The 19,362-nt window shown below is 41.5% G+C and overlaps 1 protein-coding gene across 1 annotated transcript in view; it reads right to left on the bottom strand.

The window, feature by feature from the left end:
• Positions 1-19,362, bottom strand: part of NCAPG2 (non-SMC condensin II complex subunit G2) — a 93,580-nt gene that overhangs the window by 11,682 nt on the left and 62,536 nt on the right. Inside the window, exons 17-24 of the mRNA XM_067542798.1 lie at positions 16,886-16,956; positions 16,446-16,599; positions 16,114-16,287; positions 14,329-14,445; positions 14,102-14,248; positions 6,163-6,262; positions 4,820-5,004; positions 2,281-2,424 (exon numbers count right to left, since the gene is read on the bottom strand). Coding sequence (XP_067398899.1) covers positions 2,281-2,424; positions 4,820-5,004; positions 6,163-6,262; positions 14,102-14,248; positions 14,329-14,445; positions 16,114-16,287; positions 16,446-16,599; positions 16,886-16,956 — 1,092 coding nt within the window. The remainder of the gene's footprint in view (positions 1-2,280; positions 2,425-4,819; positions 5,005-6,162; positions 6,263-14,101; positions 14,249-14,328; positions 14,446-16,113; positions 16,288-16,445; positions 16,600-16,885; positions 16,957-19,362) is intronic.

Genomic DNA, 19,362 nt, shown 5'->3' with positions numbered 1-19,362 from the left:
ACTGAAGTACTCAATGATTTTTTTGCCTCTGTCTTCACAAACAAGATCAGCTCCCTGACTACTGAATTGGGCAGCACAGGATGGGGAGGAGGTGAGCAGCCTTCAGTGCTGAAAGAACAGGTTCAGGACTATTTAGAAAGGCTGGACATGTACAAGTCTATGGGGCCAGATGCAATGCATCCAAGGGTGCTGAGAGAGTTGGCTCATGTGATTGTAGAGCCACTGGCCATTATCTTTGAAAACTCGTGGCAATTGGGAGAGGTTCGTGATGACTGGAAAAAGGCAAATATAGTGCCCATCTTCAAAAAAAGGAAGGAGGAGGATCCGGGTAACCACAGACCAGTCGGCCTCACCTTAGTCCCTGGAAAAATCATGGAGCAGGTCCTCAAAGAATCCATTTTGAGGCACTTCGAAAAGAGGAAAGTGATCAGGAACAGCCAGCATGGATTCACTAAGGGCAACTCATGTCTGACCAACCTGATTGACTGTGGATGTGGTGAAAGCAGTGGACATGATATACCTTGACTTTACCAAAGCTTTTGATATGGCCTCCCATAGTATTCTTATTGGCAAGTTAAAGATGTATGAGTTGGATGCATGGACTATAAGATGGATAGAGAGCTGGTTAGATCATCGGGCTCCATGTGTAGTGATCAACTGCTCGATGTCTAGTTGGCAGCCAGTAACAAGCGGAATGTCCCAGGGGTCGGTGCTGGGGTCTGTTTTGTTCAACATCTTCATTAATGATCTGGAGGATGGGGTAGATTGCACCCTCAGCAAGTTTGCAGATAACACTAAGATGGGGGAGAGTGGTAGATGTGCTCAAAGGCAAGGATAGGATACAGAGTGACCAAGACAAATTAGAGGATTGAGTCAAAAGAAATCTGATGAGGTTCAACAAGGATAAGAGCAGAGTCCTGCACTTAGTATGGAAGAATCCCATGTACTGCTACAGACTGGGGACTGACTAGGCAGCAGTTCTGCAGAAAAGGACCTATGGGTTACAGTGGACAAGCTGCTGGATATGAGTCAGTGTGCCCTTATAGCCAAGAAGGCTAAAGGCCTATTAGGCTGCATTAGTAGGAGCACTGCCAGCAGATCAAGGGAAATGATTATTCCTTACTATTCGGCACTGGTGCGGCGACATCTGGAGTATTGTATCCAGTTTTGGGTCCTCCACTACAGAAAGGATGTGGACAAATTGGGAAGAGTCCAGCAGAGGGCAACAAAAATGATTAGGAGGCTGGAGCACATGAATTATGAGGAGAGGCTGAGGGAACTAGGCTTGTTTAGTTTGCAGAAGAGAAGAAGGAGGGTGGATTTGACAGCAGCCTTTAACTACATGAAAGGTAGAGAACTAGGCTGTTTTCAGTGGTAGTAGATGACAGAACTAGGAGCAATGGTCTCAAGTTGCAGTGGGGGAGGTCTAGGTTGAATATTAGGAAAACCTTTTCACTAGGAAGGTGGTGAAGCACTGGAATGGGAGTTGGGAGGTGGTAGAATCTCCATCCTTAGAAGTTTTTAAGGTGCAGTGTGACAAAGCCCTGGCTGGGATGATTTAGTCAGGGTTGGTCCTGCTTTGAGCAGGGGTTGAACCAGATGACCTCCTGAGGTCCCTTCCAATCCTAATCTTCTAGGATTCTATGACATGAGTCAGTTCCAGGATGGCAATTCCTATGTCCCTAGTTTTTTCATTCCTAAACATGAAAAATGCATCTCAGTATACATACATCTCCAAATCAAATATGGGATTTCAGTTCCCATGTTGAAAGATAAAATTGATTTGTGGAATGAAAGCTGCACTTTGCGAAAAGAGCTTCCATGGTCTCAGCATGTTTGATATACGTACCCAAGAATTATTTTTATTATTCATGCTACATTAGCATCTACATGCCTAGTAAAGGATCATAGCTCCGTTGTGTGAAATGCTGAACAAACAAGTAATAAAGAATCAGTCTTTCCTCAAAAAATTCATTTACATTTAAGATCTGAAAACAAAATTTTTTTTTTCTTTGTGTAACAGGAGAACTAACAAAGCTTGTTATTAAGCCCTAAAAATGCCAGTTTTATCCCTGCATAACTCCCCTCCTTCAATAGGTCAGGTTCTCTGGCTTTCCTTTGATGTACAATCAATGGAGGTTCAGATCAACCAGGGAAGCACACTACTGTACAACTCAAAGTTTGACCACTGCCAGCTCTGTTTTGAATTTCTTTGATTTAAAGGTTGAACAGTTAGTATAATAAACTAAAAAAGTACAGTAGATTATTTAAACTCTTTACCTTTCGCAACGTGTGACTCATCTCAACCAGTACTGCAGCTAGAAGAGTAGACAGTACATCATGGTGAACTGTTGGACAAGTTGAATGCCAGAACTGGACTGTGTGTATGAATTCTCCAAGAGGCATTTGAATAGAATGAATTAACTAAAAAATAATAAAAATATAGATCAGTTACAGTATTTCCAGTTTGGAAGCATGTTAGTGCAATTAAAAGCCTTTAGTTAGGGGTTCTCAAACTTTCACAGAGTTGACTACATCTTAATAGAGTGTCTCTCCCCCATCTGTTATCACATAACACCTCTACATCAATTGCTTACCTAGAAAACTAATGTTAGGAAAATATTTAATGTATTTTAGCTGTCTTTTTAGTGACTCAGAATAAGGAAGAGAACTAGCATTATGTGAGTAGCTGGGTCTCTGTGAATCTATATTTTAGGGCCTAGTCAAAGGGGTTGAAAAGCACAGGGAAACCCTCTAAGGGCACTAAAGGCAAAGGCTTGGACCCTAATGCTATGTCTACCTTTGGGCTGGGAGATGGAATCATACCTCCCAGCTCAAATGCAGACTTAACTTAAGAGAGCTAGAGGAAAAGTTCTTTCTATTCTGGAGGATCCAAGACTTCCTAGCACTGATCCACTGATTTCAGCATCAGGAAGTAACACTGTCCCGATCCTGCTATAAGCATATCAAGTTCCTTTTCTGGAAGGAAAGTAGGTTCTGGAGGACTTTGATGCTAATCCTTTGGGCAAGATAGTATATGTCTTGCAACTGTTCTAAGGCCAAAGGAGTTAGGGATGGAACAAAAGACCAGACCCAGGACAACAGATCTCTCTGCTCTGGGAAAGAAAAATTTTGTCACTGAGAGAAGGTTCATAAAACCAGGCCCACCAGAACTAGTTCTGGGCCATAAGTAACAGAGGGCACTTGTTTTTCTCGTCTTTCTCTACTTTCTCAAGTACCCTCAAAATCAGCAGAGAAAAAAAACAATTCTCTCTCCTGACCAAGTTATTTCCCAAGGGAAGTGCTGCAGTGCTTGGAAATTCTGAAGTTGTTTCAAGCAAATGGATTGGTAGTCAGAGCTAGAGATTTGGAATCTGAACTTACTCCTCAGCATCCCTTTACACTCCTGCCTTCTACCTCTCCTCTCTTTCTCCTTTCCTGGAAAGTCATCAACACTTTGGCTTGCAGGGCTTCAGAGCTTGCAGTTTTTGCCTGTTACATCCAGACCTGATTTACCATGCAGAAAAAATGATTTGCCCAACTGCCCCAAGACAGTTTTCTTATTTTATTTCAACCACAAGATCTCTATTCCTCTTGAATCCTAATCCAACAGCCAGAGTTGAGATTAGGCAACATTCCTTAAGAGCGCTACAGAGTCTGTGTATTATTTCTGCAGAACAGCTTTCTTCCAAAAGCCCCATTCTTTTTTCACTATTTCTTCCCATAAGGTTGAAAAAATTAAATCAGGTCATTTAATTTGGAGCTCACCCTGTATTCAGCATTGACATGTTTTATCAGGCCTTCCCTGTCCTGGGCTAAAGATGGGAAGCCTTTAGTTCTGAAAGCCAGTTAGTGCTTAATCTACACTTTCTCCAGGCAACACCACTCTGGGTATATCTATACTGCAATTAAAAACCCACTACTCCCCAGGCCAGCTGACTTGGGCTCAGGCTAAGGGGCTGTTTAATCACTAGAGCCCAAACGTTTACACCACAATTAAATAGCCCCTTAGCCCAAGCCAGCTGGCATAGGCTAGCCACAGGTGTCTAATTACAACATAGACATGCCCTCTGACTTGGTAGCATTGTCTAACACTACCTTTGGGCAGAAGGCACAGACAGCAGCTGAAGGCTCCTCTCAGCAAGGAGGAGACAGCCACTTATCTCAATCTTACTGACTCTTTCCTCTCATCCAGTACTCAGTCCCATCCTCTCCTCTCTCACCAAATCTACTGTTTTTAGTTTCCTTCCCTCCCTATGTTTATAGCACTGCCAGTCTGACTCAGTACACACAAAGCTGGCAGCCACATCATGGAAAAACATTTCTTAATTTGCTCATTTTTTTCTCTAGGATGGGGCAACACCAGTATATATATCCACTCAAGGTATTTGACAGGGAGCATTTGATTCAAGCACAGAAGCTTTACTTGAGCATGCAGGGCAGGCTAAACCTTTTATTATTTCTCCAGCTTTAGATCTTAGCTGTAAAGAAGAGACAGACTACAGAAGGAGGTAGTAGCATAAAAATGCCTCATCCAGTTTGGCAGCCCTCATTTACATCATATATGGATGATTCCTTTTTTACTTTAGTATTTCCACTAAGCAGGACTAACAGTGGGGAAAACCCTGTTGATGGCAAAGCTTAGAGCAAAAATGGCACAATGTCAAATCAATTATTAAACTGAGAGAATAATCAAGTATTTATTGGGCCAGTAAACCAAATATGTCCAACTCACATTTGAATAAAAGTCAAAGTCTGTGAAGTTTAACTATAAGCACTATCACATGGCTTTAAATGTGTATAATAGGATGACAAATACCTGAAGCCCTTCTTCCTGTTGTTTTCTGAGCCTGCGTGCCACGCATTCTAAAATTTTCTGGAACAGAGCCTGAACAGCATGGAGAAATGTTGCCACTTCATCTGTACCAATGTTTTGAGCCAAAGAAGCTTCAATAATCTCTTTTAGAACACAAATTAATGTAGGAATACAAAAGCAGCATCTCTCTAGAAAAACAAATACCGTATTAGATATTTTTAAAAATACAGATTTTTAACTAGATTAATATTATTTAGCTATAAGCTTAGAATGAAATTCATTCATACTTTATAAATAGCTGTAATTTACTAGGGTAAATTGCTTTATATTTAGCTAGTGAACACCTGATTTTAGATTTCTTACTGATTCAATCATTGTTGTGATTACTGTATCAATTCTTTTAGGTAACAGCTTAAATGTTTGGCAAAATTTAACCTTTAAGATGTAAAACAGTATCATGAACTTTTGTAGATGGTGTCATCTGACTTTTGTACACTCGTTTTAAAGCTAAAAGCTAAATTGCAAAGCCATGCAGGGACTGGGGTCCAGATATAAAAAAGTTTAACTGCTTTCAAATAAACATGCCTATGAACCCGTTTCCTCTCCCCTCTTGTAAAATAGCTCTTTTGCACATTCAGAGCCGCTACTTCATTTTCATGAAAAATTGAAGTTGAATTAATAAAAATATGTTTTAATAAAGGAAACTGTATAGTAGAAGGAAAAAGTGGGTTTCAGAGGAGTTCTTGGGAGTTCAGGGACTCTGTTTTTTTGTTTTATAACAGAGTTTGTAAAATTCACTCTATATATTATAAAAAGTTGCATTAACTATTTCAAAACATCTAAAGGAAAGATCAAGCAAGAGTCAACAGACTAAGTCACATCCTTCCTCTGTTTAAATGGCAGCTCACACAAAATCCTGTATGGTAAGAGACCATTTAGAGACCTGATTTATGTCAGGAATATTAGCCTGATCACTTTTAGTGTCATTTTCCTTTTTTTAAATGCAGCAGAGTTGTGCTTGGTGTATTTCCAACACAGCAGTGTAATATTTATTTCTATATTATATGTGAGAGGGGCTGGAAAATTATACACACAGCCTGAAAAATCCACTTCCCCCCTGCTCAGTGGAGTTTTCCCTGATGAGCATTGGGATCCTGTGAATACAGGAGTTTATTTGTGGGGAGAGAAGATCCAAAGCAGAGGCAGAGGCTATGCTAATGCAGCAGAAATTTATTTCCTGTAAAGCAACCAGAAGGCTCGTGGAGAAAGAATAAAGGAGACAAAAATATCCCTTACAGCAACATAGGACAAGAAGATTACCACAAAACATTGTGATTAGAGCGTACCTGTTTGCATAATCGAAAGTGTAACATCTAAAAGGTGTGCCTGAAACTCTAAATCTCCAAGGCCAACCATTACAGCATCTTTACACACTGTCAGATATGCCTAGACAAGGAAAGCAAAAATATATCAACCCTAGATTATATTTAAGAGCAAATATTTTAGTATTAGCTAAAAATAATAAAAGCAACAAATCAAGTTAGGCATTTAAAAAAAACATTTGTATTTTATATTTTTCAGATTGAGGCCAGATCTACATGATAAATTTACATTGGCATAATTACATCGCTCAGGGGTGTGAAAAATCCACATGGGCGAGAAAGGCTGCAGAGGCTGCCTACGATGTGGTTGAATATGCTAGCATCCTATTTGATGGAGCTATGGTAGCCATGCCATAGCACAAACAGATACAGGAAGAAATCCAAGACAAAAGTCTTTGAGAACAAACTGGAAGGCCCTTCATTCTGTTTGCAACTGCCATGAACAACTGCAAGGACGATTTAATTGTTTTAGTCCTGCCAAGTAAGACACTAATGCTCCCTCTTCTTATGAGCATGTTTTTGAAGTTGGTAGATATATTGCCTGATTGATGTGGAAGTGAGAAAGCACTTTGGTGAGAAATTTTGTATGAGGATGTAGGTATAACTTGTCCTTGCCAAAAAAACAAAAACAAACAAACAAACAAACAAACAAACAAACAAACAAACAAACAAACAAACAAACAAACAAACAAACAAACAAACAAACAAACAAACAAACAAACAAACTGTATACAGAGGGTCAGACACCTCAGCTCTTAATTCATCCATTCTCCTGGCTGAGGTGATTACCACCAAAAATGCTACATTCAGTGAGATCTGGAGCAATGAACAGGTAGCCAGCAGTTCAAAGGGTGTACCCATTAGTTTTGTTAACACCAAGTTCAAGACCCTAGGCGAACAGGATCCACTCTACTTGGAGAGACAACTCATTCAAAGCCTTCAAAAACCTGAGCAAAATGGGATTGGAAAAAAGAGATTGATCAATTGGAGGGTAGAAAGCCAAGATAGCTGCTAGGTAAACCCTAGTGGAACTAATAGTAAGACCTTGCTGTTTCATTTATAAAAAATAGTTCAGCAATGTGTATTGGCACGCCAACTAGGAGAATGCCTTTCTGCTGGGACCAGACAGAGAACCTCTTCCACTTCATCAGGCAAGTATACCTTGTAGAAGATTTTCTATTATTTAAAAGGATGTTTTGTAACTCCTTTGAACATATTACTCCTGAGGTATTAATCATGAAGCATCCAGGTTGTGAGGTGAAGGGTCTCCAGGTTATGATAAAGGAAGTGACCGTGGTCCTGTGAGATCTGGGGCCACTGGCAGAGTCAACTGATCCTTGGTTAAGAGATTCAGTAGAATGGAAAGCAATATTGGTAAGGTCATGCTGGTACTACAAGTATCACTTGAGCATGATCCTGCTTGATTTTTATCAACATTCTGGGTAGAAGTGGAAGTGGAGGGAACGTGTACAGGTCTTTCACGTTGGACACCACCTGACTCCTGGATCAGCCTCTCACTAACAGTAACTCTCACTAACACATCCAGTTTTGGAAACACTTGAACTCTAGATTTTCTCAGGAAAGCCGCCACCATGCACTTGTGAATACAACACGTGGGGCTGCAGACAGGCCAAATGGCAGGACAGCAAAGTGACAGTGAGGTTGTTTGACCATAAATCTGTGGAATTTCCTGTGGCTTTGATGTATCGTCACATGGAAAAAACATCCTTTAAGTCGGGCAGCATACCAATCACCAGGATCCAGGGAGGATAGAGGAAGCAAGAATGTGATGTGAAACTTTATTTTCTTTAGGTATCAGTTGAGCTCTCACAGATCTAGCATGGGTCAGACCTTCTTTTGTTCTTGGATTTGGAAGTAGACAGAATAAAACCCCTTTCCTCTGTGTAATGGAGAAATTTCCCCTTTGGCTCCCAACAGAAGAGATTGTACCTCCCAAAGAAGAACTTTCTTGAGAGAGAGGTCTATGAAAAGGGATGGGGAAGGGAAGCTAGAGGTAGCAAAACAACTGAAAGGTATATCCCAATTCCACCATACTTAAGACCCACTCAGCTGAAGTGATGCAGATCCAACCACTTAGGTAGTGGGACAGCCTGTGGAAAAATGCCAGGGTAGGAGAAGCTGGCAAATGGGAAACTGGTCATTTGTACTCAATAAGCATGTCAAACTGACTGCTTGGTGTTTCTAGGCTGTCTGGATAGGCAGACAACAGGTGAAAAAGTAGGTGAAAGTGGTCTCCTCCTGTAACTGTTGCCTTTCTTCTTTGGCTGGTCTTGGGGTGAGATGCAAAAACAGCATACTGATGAGACTGTTGTGGACAGAACTTTTTTGGGAGATGCATATAAATGCCAAAACACTTAAGCATATCCTTAGAGTCTTTATGGCTATGCAACTTGTCATTGATGTGCAGCAAAAAGAGCAACGGTCCCTCTAAAGGAAAGTCCTGTATGGTTTGTTGCCGGGTCTTAGACTCTTTTTATTTTATTTTTTTTATTATTTAAACACACAGCAAGGAGGCGGTGGCCAATTTTCCTCCTCTGCTTTCCTTGCTTGTAAACTTTTTTTATTGTAAGGCAGAGGATTAGTAAGAGAAGGATAGATTTTTTAAATAAATTTATGGACCTTGTCCATAAAGTTTAAAACACTGTCCCAGAGGAAAAAAGCATAACACCCTAGCAAAGCTTGCTGATTAGTAATACGGCGCTGCAGTTCCAGGTGTTGAATAAAGTTTCCTTCCAAAAAAAGATCAAGCTTCTTCGCATCCTTTGATTTTGAGATAGGTACTTGCTGACCCTGCACTTTCTCTCATTGTCAATGGAGACCACCAAAGACTCTGGGAGCAGAAGTGTGCGAAAACATTAAAATCCCAGCAAAGTAACATCTCCTCTCAATTCTTTTTGCTATGGGCAGTAAGGAAGAAGTTTGCCACAATATTTCAGCAGGCTCCAGAATAGACTGATTTGTTAAGAGCATCACTTGAGAAGGTCCCATACATCCCAAAATAACTCATCTATGAGACCTCTCGAGCCACTTACACCTGAATATCTATGGCAGAAGCCATATTCTTTAGAAGGTCCTGGTGGGCTCTATAATCATCTGGAGGAGCTCAGGAGCCCTCCAAAACAACTGCCTCATCTGGCAATGAGGAGGAGGAAGCCCACAGTTGAGTGAGGTGAAATCCTCCTCAATTCTTGCAAAGGGGGATTCAGCTGAGCAGATTACTCCTGTTGGCCCCAACCCCAGTACCAGGAATGGCTTCTTGCACCTCTTGATTGCCAGGATTGTGACGCCTACTGAAGTATGTAGAGAGGAGATGATGCAAAGATGATCTGGAGGCAGGAGAAAACCCCCAAGAGTTCCAATATGGCCACTGATATGACCCTGGAACACAATTTCTTTCTGACAAAGGCTCTCTACCAGCTGGCTAACGTGATGCTTCCACTGGAAGCCAGAGTGGAAACTCCTCAGAGAAGAGTGGTGGCTAATATGACGAAGCTGTGACAAATAATAGCCCACTTCTGACTCCAGCAATGAACCAGAATCATCTGACGAAGCAGATGTGGCTCCTGCTGATACCAGGAGTTTGAGGAAAACAGCCTTGGTGAAATAGTTGTTGGTTTGCCTTTCCATGGCACTGTACAAGGAAGAATTATAGTATCTGGAGCTGCCCATGGTACTGGGTAGCTGGCAAATCCTAACAAGTGACTGCCAGTATCAAGCACAAAGATTACTGAATCACCAGCAAAGCCAGTACTGAGAAGCGCAGCAAATCACATGCCAAAGCATATGCCTCAGGTGTTGCTGGCATCAGGATAGACTCTTGCTGCTGGTAAGCAAATGAAAACTGCACCATTGAACTGGTGAGGGTGCAGCTACAGAGGTCGGTCTCAACAGGGCTGGTACCAGGGTCAGAGTCAATGAACCGCTATGAGATGCTACATGCGCAGGAAGTGTGCCTCAGCCTTGAGTACACTATATTCTCTTCTCCTGCATTCTTCCTGGATTTTGTTGCCAGGGACCTGTATTTCCCTCTTCTTCAGTACCGGGAAGGAGATCAGTGTTGAGACGTTGCCAGAGCAGAAGAGATGCTTCAAACTGAAGCAGATGTGCTTGGTACAGACCCCAAAATTGGGAGGCTCTGAGGGTGGACAAAGGGCTGCCTCTATCAGAAGGTATTTGAGCCTAACCTCCCTGTTTTTTTTTTTTTTTTTTACTTCTGAGCTTAAAAGCCATGCAAATTTAGCACCTGTTCTGACATGAGTTCTCCTAGGTATTTCAGGCATGTGGAGTGCGGGTCACTAACTGGCAAAAGCTTCTTGCAAGCATCACAGGAATTGAAGCAAAGGGAACAAGGCATGCCCCGGCACTAGTACCCAAACGGCAGGAATTGCAGAGTATAAAAAAATACAGTGGAAATCTAATATTAAAAACTATCTTACTACCCAAATTACAATTATTAATGAGTACCAACTATATACAACACTAACAATAAGGGAAAACTTGCAATAGCAAGGAAGAACGTTCCAATAGCCGTCATGGACGGTAAGAAGGAACTGAGTGGGGGTCAGGGGAGGCTCTGCTCTTTATAATATCACACTGGAGCACAAGGAAGCAGAGGGCACGTGTCACCTTGATGGGTACTGCTGAAAGAAAAACCTCTGACAACAGTGCACTGGGTGTACACACACTGAAGTGGAATGGACATGTGCTATCATTTGAAGAAGAATGAGATTTTAAATCCTTCACCTATATTCTTGTGATCTGGGACATTCTTACTAAATACGGATAAAAATTCCTTTCATAGTATTCTCTGAAAAACAGTTGACCAACATCTTTGTAGGTAGAAACACTGTTTAACACTTAGCTCTTTTATGTAATTTTTTTCATACAAATATGAAATCAATATTATCCCATTTAATAGATAATGAAACAGAGCTTGAGGGTGAAGGATGATGCAGTGGTTAGCATATTAGCCTGAGACTTTGGAAATCCAGGTTCAAATCCCTGCTGTGCCACGGACTTCCGCTACGAAATTGGGCAAGTCTGTCACAGCTCCACATCTGTGAAATGAGGATAATATTTCTATCTCACAGGGGTACTGTGAGGATAAATACATTAAAGCTTGTGAGGTGGTCCAGTACTATAGTAATGGGGGCCACATACCTAAGATATATAGACACTTCCCTCCCCCACATGACCAGGGGTAAAAAATAAAAGCCTTGACTAGAACTCAGGAGTTCTTGACTCCCAGTGCCTGAGCTAACTGCTAGATCACACACAGTTTTGCCCATTAAATTAATCTACCACATTAGACTAGAACTAGATAAGGACTTTTTAAAGCTCTATTTGTTTGGAAAAAATCTACTACATTGTTAGCTTACTGGATATTTTTTTAAAAGTGTATTCCTGCACAGTTGTTGTGCTTGACAGTATGATGATCCTGCATTTAAACAAGGGAATGCAGTTCTTAAAAATAAAAGCTGTACAATAATTAAAATAGGGTATGACATAATAAAGCAGCTATGGATAGCACTGGACTGAGATGTATGAGATCTGGGTTGCGTTCGCTGTTCTGCCAGCCTTCTGTTTTCTAGGCCAGTCACTTAGGCCTAGACTCACAAAGATATTTAGGATGTTGTGATGCTGCAGCACTTTAACTTTTAGGCACCTAGAAAAGTCACAGGAAACAACACTGCAATTCACAAAGCCGGAATTAGCTGCCTAGGTTTCCTAAGCCATGAATGAAAAGAGGCAGGCACCTTAGAATGATTTACAAAAGCCACTTAAACTAGCTAATGGGAAATGCCGACCACAGGGGTGTGTGCTGAAGTCCCACCACTAACATGGAGACAGACGCTTACGTCCAGAATGCAGAGAGGTGCCCATCTCTGCTAGCAAATCTCAGCTTGAACCCACCACTCCTGGAGTTAGGCACCTAAGATTTTTTTGCAAGAAGCTGCAGGGGCAGACGATGGAACAACAATCTGACTCATAACTTTTAGCTCAGTGGTTAGCATACTCACCTGGGATACAGGAACCCCCCAGTTCATGTTCTCCCTCCCCCTCAATGAGAAGGGATATAAATAGGGATCTGCCACCTGGTAGTTAGCGCACTCACCCATGATGTGGGAGACCCAGAATCCAAGTCCCTGGTCCATAGTGGAACAGCTGCAACATGAAAGATTGAGGAAGCCCACATCAGAATATGTCATAGACCAGTGGTTAGGGGACTCACCTCAGAGGTGGCAGATCACTGTTATTCCCTTCTCCTTATCAGGTGGAGGAGTGGGGTTTGAACTGGGGGTCTCCCACATCTCAAGTCAGCACCCTACATGCCGGGCTAAAAGTTATGAGGAAGTCCTTCTCAACCATATGGCTGTTTTGTGTGCACTTATGTGCAGGGCCTGATCCAGTAGGCGTGCTCAGAGCATGTCTATCAGATTGGGCTCTGGATGTGAGATAAGCAGGTGAACGTCTCTTCTCCAGTTCATGAATTGTTCTGGGGTTTAGGTGAAAGATAAGACGACTAGATGCCTAGAGTGAAGCTGGAGTGTGCATGCCCAGAGGCAGAAACATTGGTGCGGAGGAAACATTTTACTTCAAATAATTAGGCGCCAAGTGAATTTAGGCACTTACAAGGTTCAGTGGGAGTTTTGTGAATTGCAGTGCAGCCTAAAACTGGGACTTAAGTCTGGGTTTACATGCCTAGGTGCTAAGTACTGTTGTGAATCTAGGCCTTAATCTCTTGGCACCTCTGCTCCCCATCAATAAAATTTGAATACTTCCCTACCTCACAAAGTCATTATGAGGATAAATTAATGTAAGGTGCACAGATATTTTGGTGATGAGTGTGCTACATGAAATCCAACAAAGAATGAAATTTCCATGAACTGAATCCTCCCTCTTAGCTATACAGTGCACACAACTCTATAGGCAAGTTTTCACTAATTTACAAATAAAACCTCAGATAAAGGGTTATAGAATCATAGATATGTAGGTCTGGAAAGGACCTCGAGAGGTCATCTAGTCCATCATCCATGATGAGGCAGGACCAAGTATACCTAGACCACCCCCAACCTGTTCTAACCTGTTCTTAGAACCTCCAGTAATGGGGATTCCTCAACCTCCCCTGCAGACCTGTTGCAGAGCTTAACTACCCTTATAGTTAAAGTTTTTCCTAACATCTAACTCAGATCTCCCTTGCTGCAGATTAAGCTCATTACTTCCTGTCATACCTTCAAGGAACACAGAGAACGATAGATCAGAGTCCTCTTTATAACAGATCCTAATATATTTCAATACTTATCAAGTCTCTGTTCCTCCCCTCCAGGTATTTTTTTCCTCAAGACCTTCCTCACAGGTCAGGTTTTCAAAATCTTATTTTTGTTGCTTTCCTTTGTGCTTTCTCCAATTTGTCCACCTCTTTCCTCCAGAATGGCACCCAGAATTGGACACAGCACTCTAGCTGAGGCCTCCCCAGTGCTGAGCAGAGAGGGACAATTGCCTCCTGTGTTTCATCTACAACACTTGTGTTAATAAGCCCCCAGCATATTAGTCTTTTTTTACAACTGTATCACATTGTTGATTCTCATTCAATGTGTTCCACTATACCTCCCAAATAATTTTTAGAATGACTACTGCCTACCCAGTTATTTCCCATTTTGTAGATATACATTTGATTTCTCCTTCCTAAGTGTATGGCTGATGTACACACTTGGGAAGTTGGTGTGGGCTTCAAATTTTAAATAATGCTATGGCACTGGCCAGTGGAATGCAATTACTGTACCTAAACCATAAATCATATAATTAAAGCATTTAAAAACTATTGTAAAAAATGCATATTACTGTCAATTACATTTGAAGTAATTAAAGAGAGACCTCTAACCTGGATGATTAGCTGAGAAACTTCAGTGTGCTGCTCTAGAATATTCTCTTCTTGTTCATGCATTAGAATAGAAGGTAGAACATGACTTTCTATCCAACCACCTGTTTCCTTCAAATGTGACAAGTAAACTTTTCCTTCAGAAGAAAACTGCAAAAAAATCAGTCAATAAAAGCAGAGCTTGATAATGGTCTTTTCCCTCCCATGAATACCTCCTTAAATAACAATACCTTGTGCTGAAGATGAATACTTAATCTGCAGTACAGAGTGAAGGCTCTTATGGCTGTTGCTTGATTGAAGCTATGAGACCCCGCATCAGTTGCTTTCATAATCGAGCCAAGAATCTCCTGAAATATTACAGCTTATAGTTACATTTAAAAACAAAATGAATTTTCAGGAAGTCCTGTTCTGCACTTTGCTTTTGTCTAAAGACTGAAATTCAACTTCAAATATATTTTCAATAAGGCAAAGATTTTATTCCTGGGGGAATTCTAAACCACTGAGCAATGCAGAGTTTGTGCAGAATTAATGTTCTGCAGAGAATTTCATTTCCCACTGCAGAATTGGTGCTGCAGAGCTGCTGGCCACCACTAGGGGACCCAGCAGAGCCTAGCTCTCCAACTTACAAATAGAGGCAGGGGCACGGGTTCCAGGAAGATACTGTTCCCAGCACATCCTGAAGAAAGAAAGTAGCATGCAGGAAACGCCATACAAGCTTAGGACCCAGCCTCAGGCTGTTTCTCTCTCTGGATCCCTGGGTACTGAGAAATAGGGGGTGCAGGTACCTGGGCTGGGGGGCATTCTGTGACTGGGCTTTGGGAGGCTATGGGATGGAGGAGCCTGGGCTGGCGGGGGGGATGTGCACCCCACAGCTGGGCTCTGGGGAGGTAGAGGGTATGAGTGTCTGAGATCAGAGCGTCCAAGTTTTTCCTCAAGATGTGCCCAGCTGGCACAAGACACACACCCAGACTGAGGTGCCCAACAAAAACATAATAGAGAAACAGGAACTAGGTTGTCATAGGGATTTCTTTAGCTCTCTACTCCTGGGGGAACCTTTTCTGTCATTTGTATTGTTACAGACATACTAAAAATAAATTACCAAACAACTGAAACATGTGATTATATTGTGTTACTTTGACAAATAAAATAATACAGAATTTTTAATTTTTTGCCACAGAATTCCCCTAGGAGTAAGATTTTCAGAAAGCAACTGGGGTACTTTTGACCACTTCATTTTTTGGGTGACCAGCTTCACTCTTCAAAAGGGGCTTAAATTTTTTTTAAAATGCTCTGCACCCACCATCTGGAAGTCAGGCTCTTTTAAAATGTCAAAAGCTGGACAAGTTTCAGGCACCTAAAACATCATTAGATATTTTTTTAAATCTCGGTCTAAGTCTTATAGTCCTAGAACTTATTTCTATTCATGATCTCAACTGTTAGTCAGTCACAAAGTTCAGAAGTATGTGAGTTTTAAATTACAATAGTTACATTTGATACAATATTGAGGTGGTGCTAACCCAGCCCACAAATAATCCACACAATCCCTACATTTTGATGGCCAGTGTTTCTCTCTTTTTGTAAGGTTGGAAAGAAGAGAAGTTACTTATAACAACTGTATTTTGTGTTTCTGGTAGTATTATTTTCTATTGTTACCCTTAGTTATGCAACTTTAAGGGTATTACTGTCTTGTGCTGTGGCACAATGTCTGGAATGAAACTGTTAGTCACAACTCTTAAAGCATCAAACCTGCAGAAGACAGTTCCCATCTGAGTTTGGTCAAGTTCAGACAGTACACTTTCAGAAAGGGACCGTTAAATACCATGGATAGCTTTTTTATTACTCTTTTCATTGAAGTATTTCATCAGCTCATTGTGTGTGTAATGTCAGAAGATCCAAAGGAAGGAGAGTGGTGGACCTTACTGAGACTTTTGAAGAAAAATGTAAAATCTAAATTTCAGTAGCAGTACTGTGACACATTAAATATAGCTTTACATTCAATATTCTGTAAACATTACCTTTACAGCTCCAAGTACTTTCAAAAGCTGGTTCAATTTCTTTTTGGGGACAGAGAGCAAGCAATCTCGATTCATGGAATGAGTCAATAAATATTCTATGTAATCAAGTGCTAATTCTGGCTTTGATTCATGCGTTACTTGGATACGTACTCGCCGCTCTGATGCTGTTTTGCACTAAGTGAGTGGGAGAGAAGAAGCCCATTAATCAATGAGATATAAAGGACACTACAATAAACTTTAATTTGGAGAACAAGTAATGTACTTTAAAGGAGAAATAGAATCAGATGATATAATACAACATAGCTGTAGAATTCAGCATTTTCTTTGCAAACCTTTCTTGGGGTCAGCTCATCAGACATCCAATCACAGATTAACTCCATAATATGTCCGACTTGTCCCCAGCGACACAAGCAATCTATCAGGGTGGAGTATTTATTTTCATCAGCTCCCTTCTCAAGATTCCTCAGTTTAGAGATCACACCACAGCTAAAAACAATTTCAGATATATCAAATGTTTTTATTAATTAGTGCACCAATGACTCAGATATAAAATGAACTGATATGATACCCGAAACATTAACAAAACGGTTTATAGGCTTATCTGCCCCTACAGATGTTACTGTTATTTTCTTGAGTAGATAAATTTGCCTGAATTGATGTCATTCATTGAGGGTATTTTAATGTATTAGTAGTACCAAATCAAAAAATAAAATTAAAAGTTGAACAACGGAGACCCCACCCTCGTGCAATTTTGGTATTAAGAAAACAGTACCTGAATGTAGGAATAGCAGAAGCTGGCATGTAAGATGCCAGGATAATTAATGGAATCATGCAACGATCATCCTAGGATTAAAACATAGAAACAAAATTATAAAAAGACTGAACCCATCTGACTAGTAGTCGCAGAAGGCAACAAGAATCTAAGAATTTTTTTTTTCCAAACAGTGAATTCTCTTACTGCAGAATCTTCATACCCATTAGAGAACCACCAGAAACAGCACTGAAAAGAAACGCATACCTGTACTTAGAGTGATTCATATACTTGGGAGTGCATGTGTTCTTGGTGGCCATATACATGCTCTCCTAGCAGAAGCAAACATTCCCTAAGCTTATATGAAGATGCATGACAACGACTCCATCCAATTCTTTTCCACTTAAACAGTATCTTCAAAATAGAATCAAAAGAAATAGGTATACACAGGATCAGGAGTGTGGCTCTATATTGGCAATTTCTTCAAACTAGATAAAAGATGGTCTTATCTAGTTTGAGGTAAATTGCCATTATAGAGCCTTCTGAAGATGTTCTTTGAGATATGTTGCTCATGTCAAGTCCAAGTAGGTGTGTAATGCCGCCGGGACAATAGCCAGAAGGTTTTTTACTATAGTGGTATCAGGAGCAGCTTTGCAGCCCCTTGGAGTCATGCCTTCATGGCACCCTATAAGGTTCTGCTGACCCCCCCCGCCTCTTCAGTTCCTTTTAACCACCTGTGTCAGTGAGTCCCAGTGCCATTGATCCGAGATTTTTGCGGCAGTGGCTGTCTGGGCCATGCATGTGCAGTGGGTGTCTCGTGGCACCATTGGCACCTCAACTGTCGCTCACGCGGCCCCAACCACTCAATTCCTTCTCTTCTGTGGAGCTCTAGTTACAATGTCCAAGAAGGGAAGGGGTTGTGAAGCACCCACAGCCACACACATCTTGAAGAACCTCAGTTACAGGGTGAGTAAACCTCTCTTCTTCGAGTGCTGTCCCTGTGTGTGTTCCACATCAGGTGACTGAAGAGCAGTGTCTCGCCGTACATGGGAGGGGTCTTCGGAGTGTTTAGAGTAACTGCTGTTAACATTGTAGAGTTTAACAGTGTGTCATGTTTGCGCTCTAAGTGATTGCATAATGATTTTCAAATGTGTGTTCAGATGTCCATGTCACCACTCTGCAAATGTCTGCCAGAGGTATGTTGTTCAGGAAGGAGATGGAAGTCACCTTTTTGCCTTTTAGCCTTTTGCCTTTTAGCAGAAGTGACTAAGAATGATACCTTCACTGGTAAGTGAAGGAGTGAGCACGTGACTAGGGACTCAAATGGAGGACATGTAAGAGCTTTTAGTACCGTATTTAGATCCCATGCGGGTGAGGGGGTTGCAAATTTCCAGTTACATGTTCTGCAGTCTGGTTAAGAAGTGAGATTGGTGATCGGATCTGAAAATATTGGTACCCTTCTATTTTTTGATGGAATGTGTTAATAGCTGCTATGTGTACTTTAATGGAGCTCAAAGCCCAGATAGGTCTCAACTATCTATTAAAACTAAAACTAATCGGAAGGGGAGCGGAGATTGCGTTAATGAGATTTGCTTGGCACCATGTACAGAATCTTCTATTTTTCGGTATAGATTTTACATGTAGATGGTTTCCTGCTATAAAGTAACATGCATTTGACCTGTTCCAAACAGCTTATCTCTAGTTGGTGGAACCAAGCAGGAATCATGCTGTCAGGTGAAGCATCTCCAGATTCGGATGAAGTGTTCTGCCCCTGTCCTGGGACAAGAGGGGTCTCTGCCTCAGGAACTGTTGAGGAGTCCAAATCAACATCCTCTTCAAGTAAGGGTACCGTGGTTGTCTGGGCCATGCTGGATCAATGAGTATGACTGAGGCCTGGTCTCGGCGAATTCTGTGTACCACTCGACAGTAATGGGATTGGTGGGAACATGTATAGCAGTGTCAATTCCCATTTGAGGAGGAAGGCATCTCCTAGGGATTGATGTCCTATCCCGGCTCTCAAGCAGAAGTGAGTGCATTTGCGGTTTGTTGTTGTTGTGAACAAGTCTATTGTTAGCACTCCCCAACATTGGAACATATTGTGTAGCACTGTGTCGTTCAGTGCCCAATTGTGCTCTTGACCAAATTTCCTGCTCAGGGCATCCGCCATTGTATTCATATGCCCAGGAAGGTATGAGGAAAAAATGTTTATATTGTGGCCTATGCACCAGTTTGAGTCTTATGGCTTCGGAGCATAGAGAGTGGGATTGGGCACTATCCTGTCAGTTTATGTAGAACATACAGGCTATGTTGACGGTCATTAGACTGATATGTTTGTTATTTGTGGTGGGAAGTATGAGCAAACCCTACATGCAGCCCTTAGTTCAAGTAGGTTGATGTGCAGGCGGGTTTCGGATGGCGATCATTGCCCTTGGATAGTAAGATTCTGCATATGTGCACCCCAGACTACTAGTGAAGCATCTGTTGTGGTGATCATCACA

This window comes from Emydura macquarii, unplaced genomic scaffold, assembly GCF_026122565.2.
Source record: "Emydura macquarii macquarii isolate MOO-44397 ecotype Brisbane River unplaced genomic scaffold, CSIRO-AGI_Emac_v2 contig_719, whole genome shotgun sequence".
In the NCBI taxonomy this organism is placed as follows: domain Eukaryota; kingdom Metazoa; phylum Chordata; order Testudines; family Chelidae; genus Emydura; species Emydura macquarii.
The sequence above is the reverse complement of the archived record's forward strand: the minus strand, read 5'-3'. Positions and strand labels throughout refer to the sequence as shown.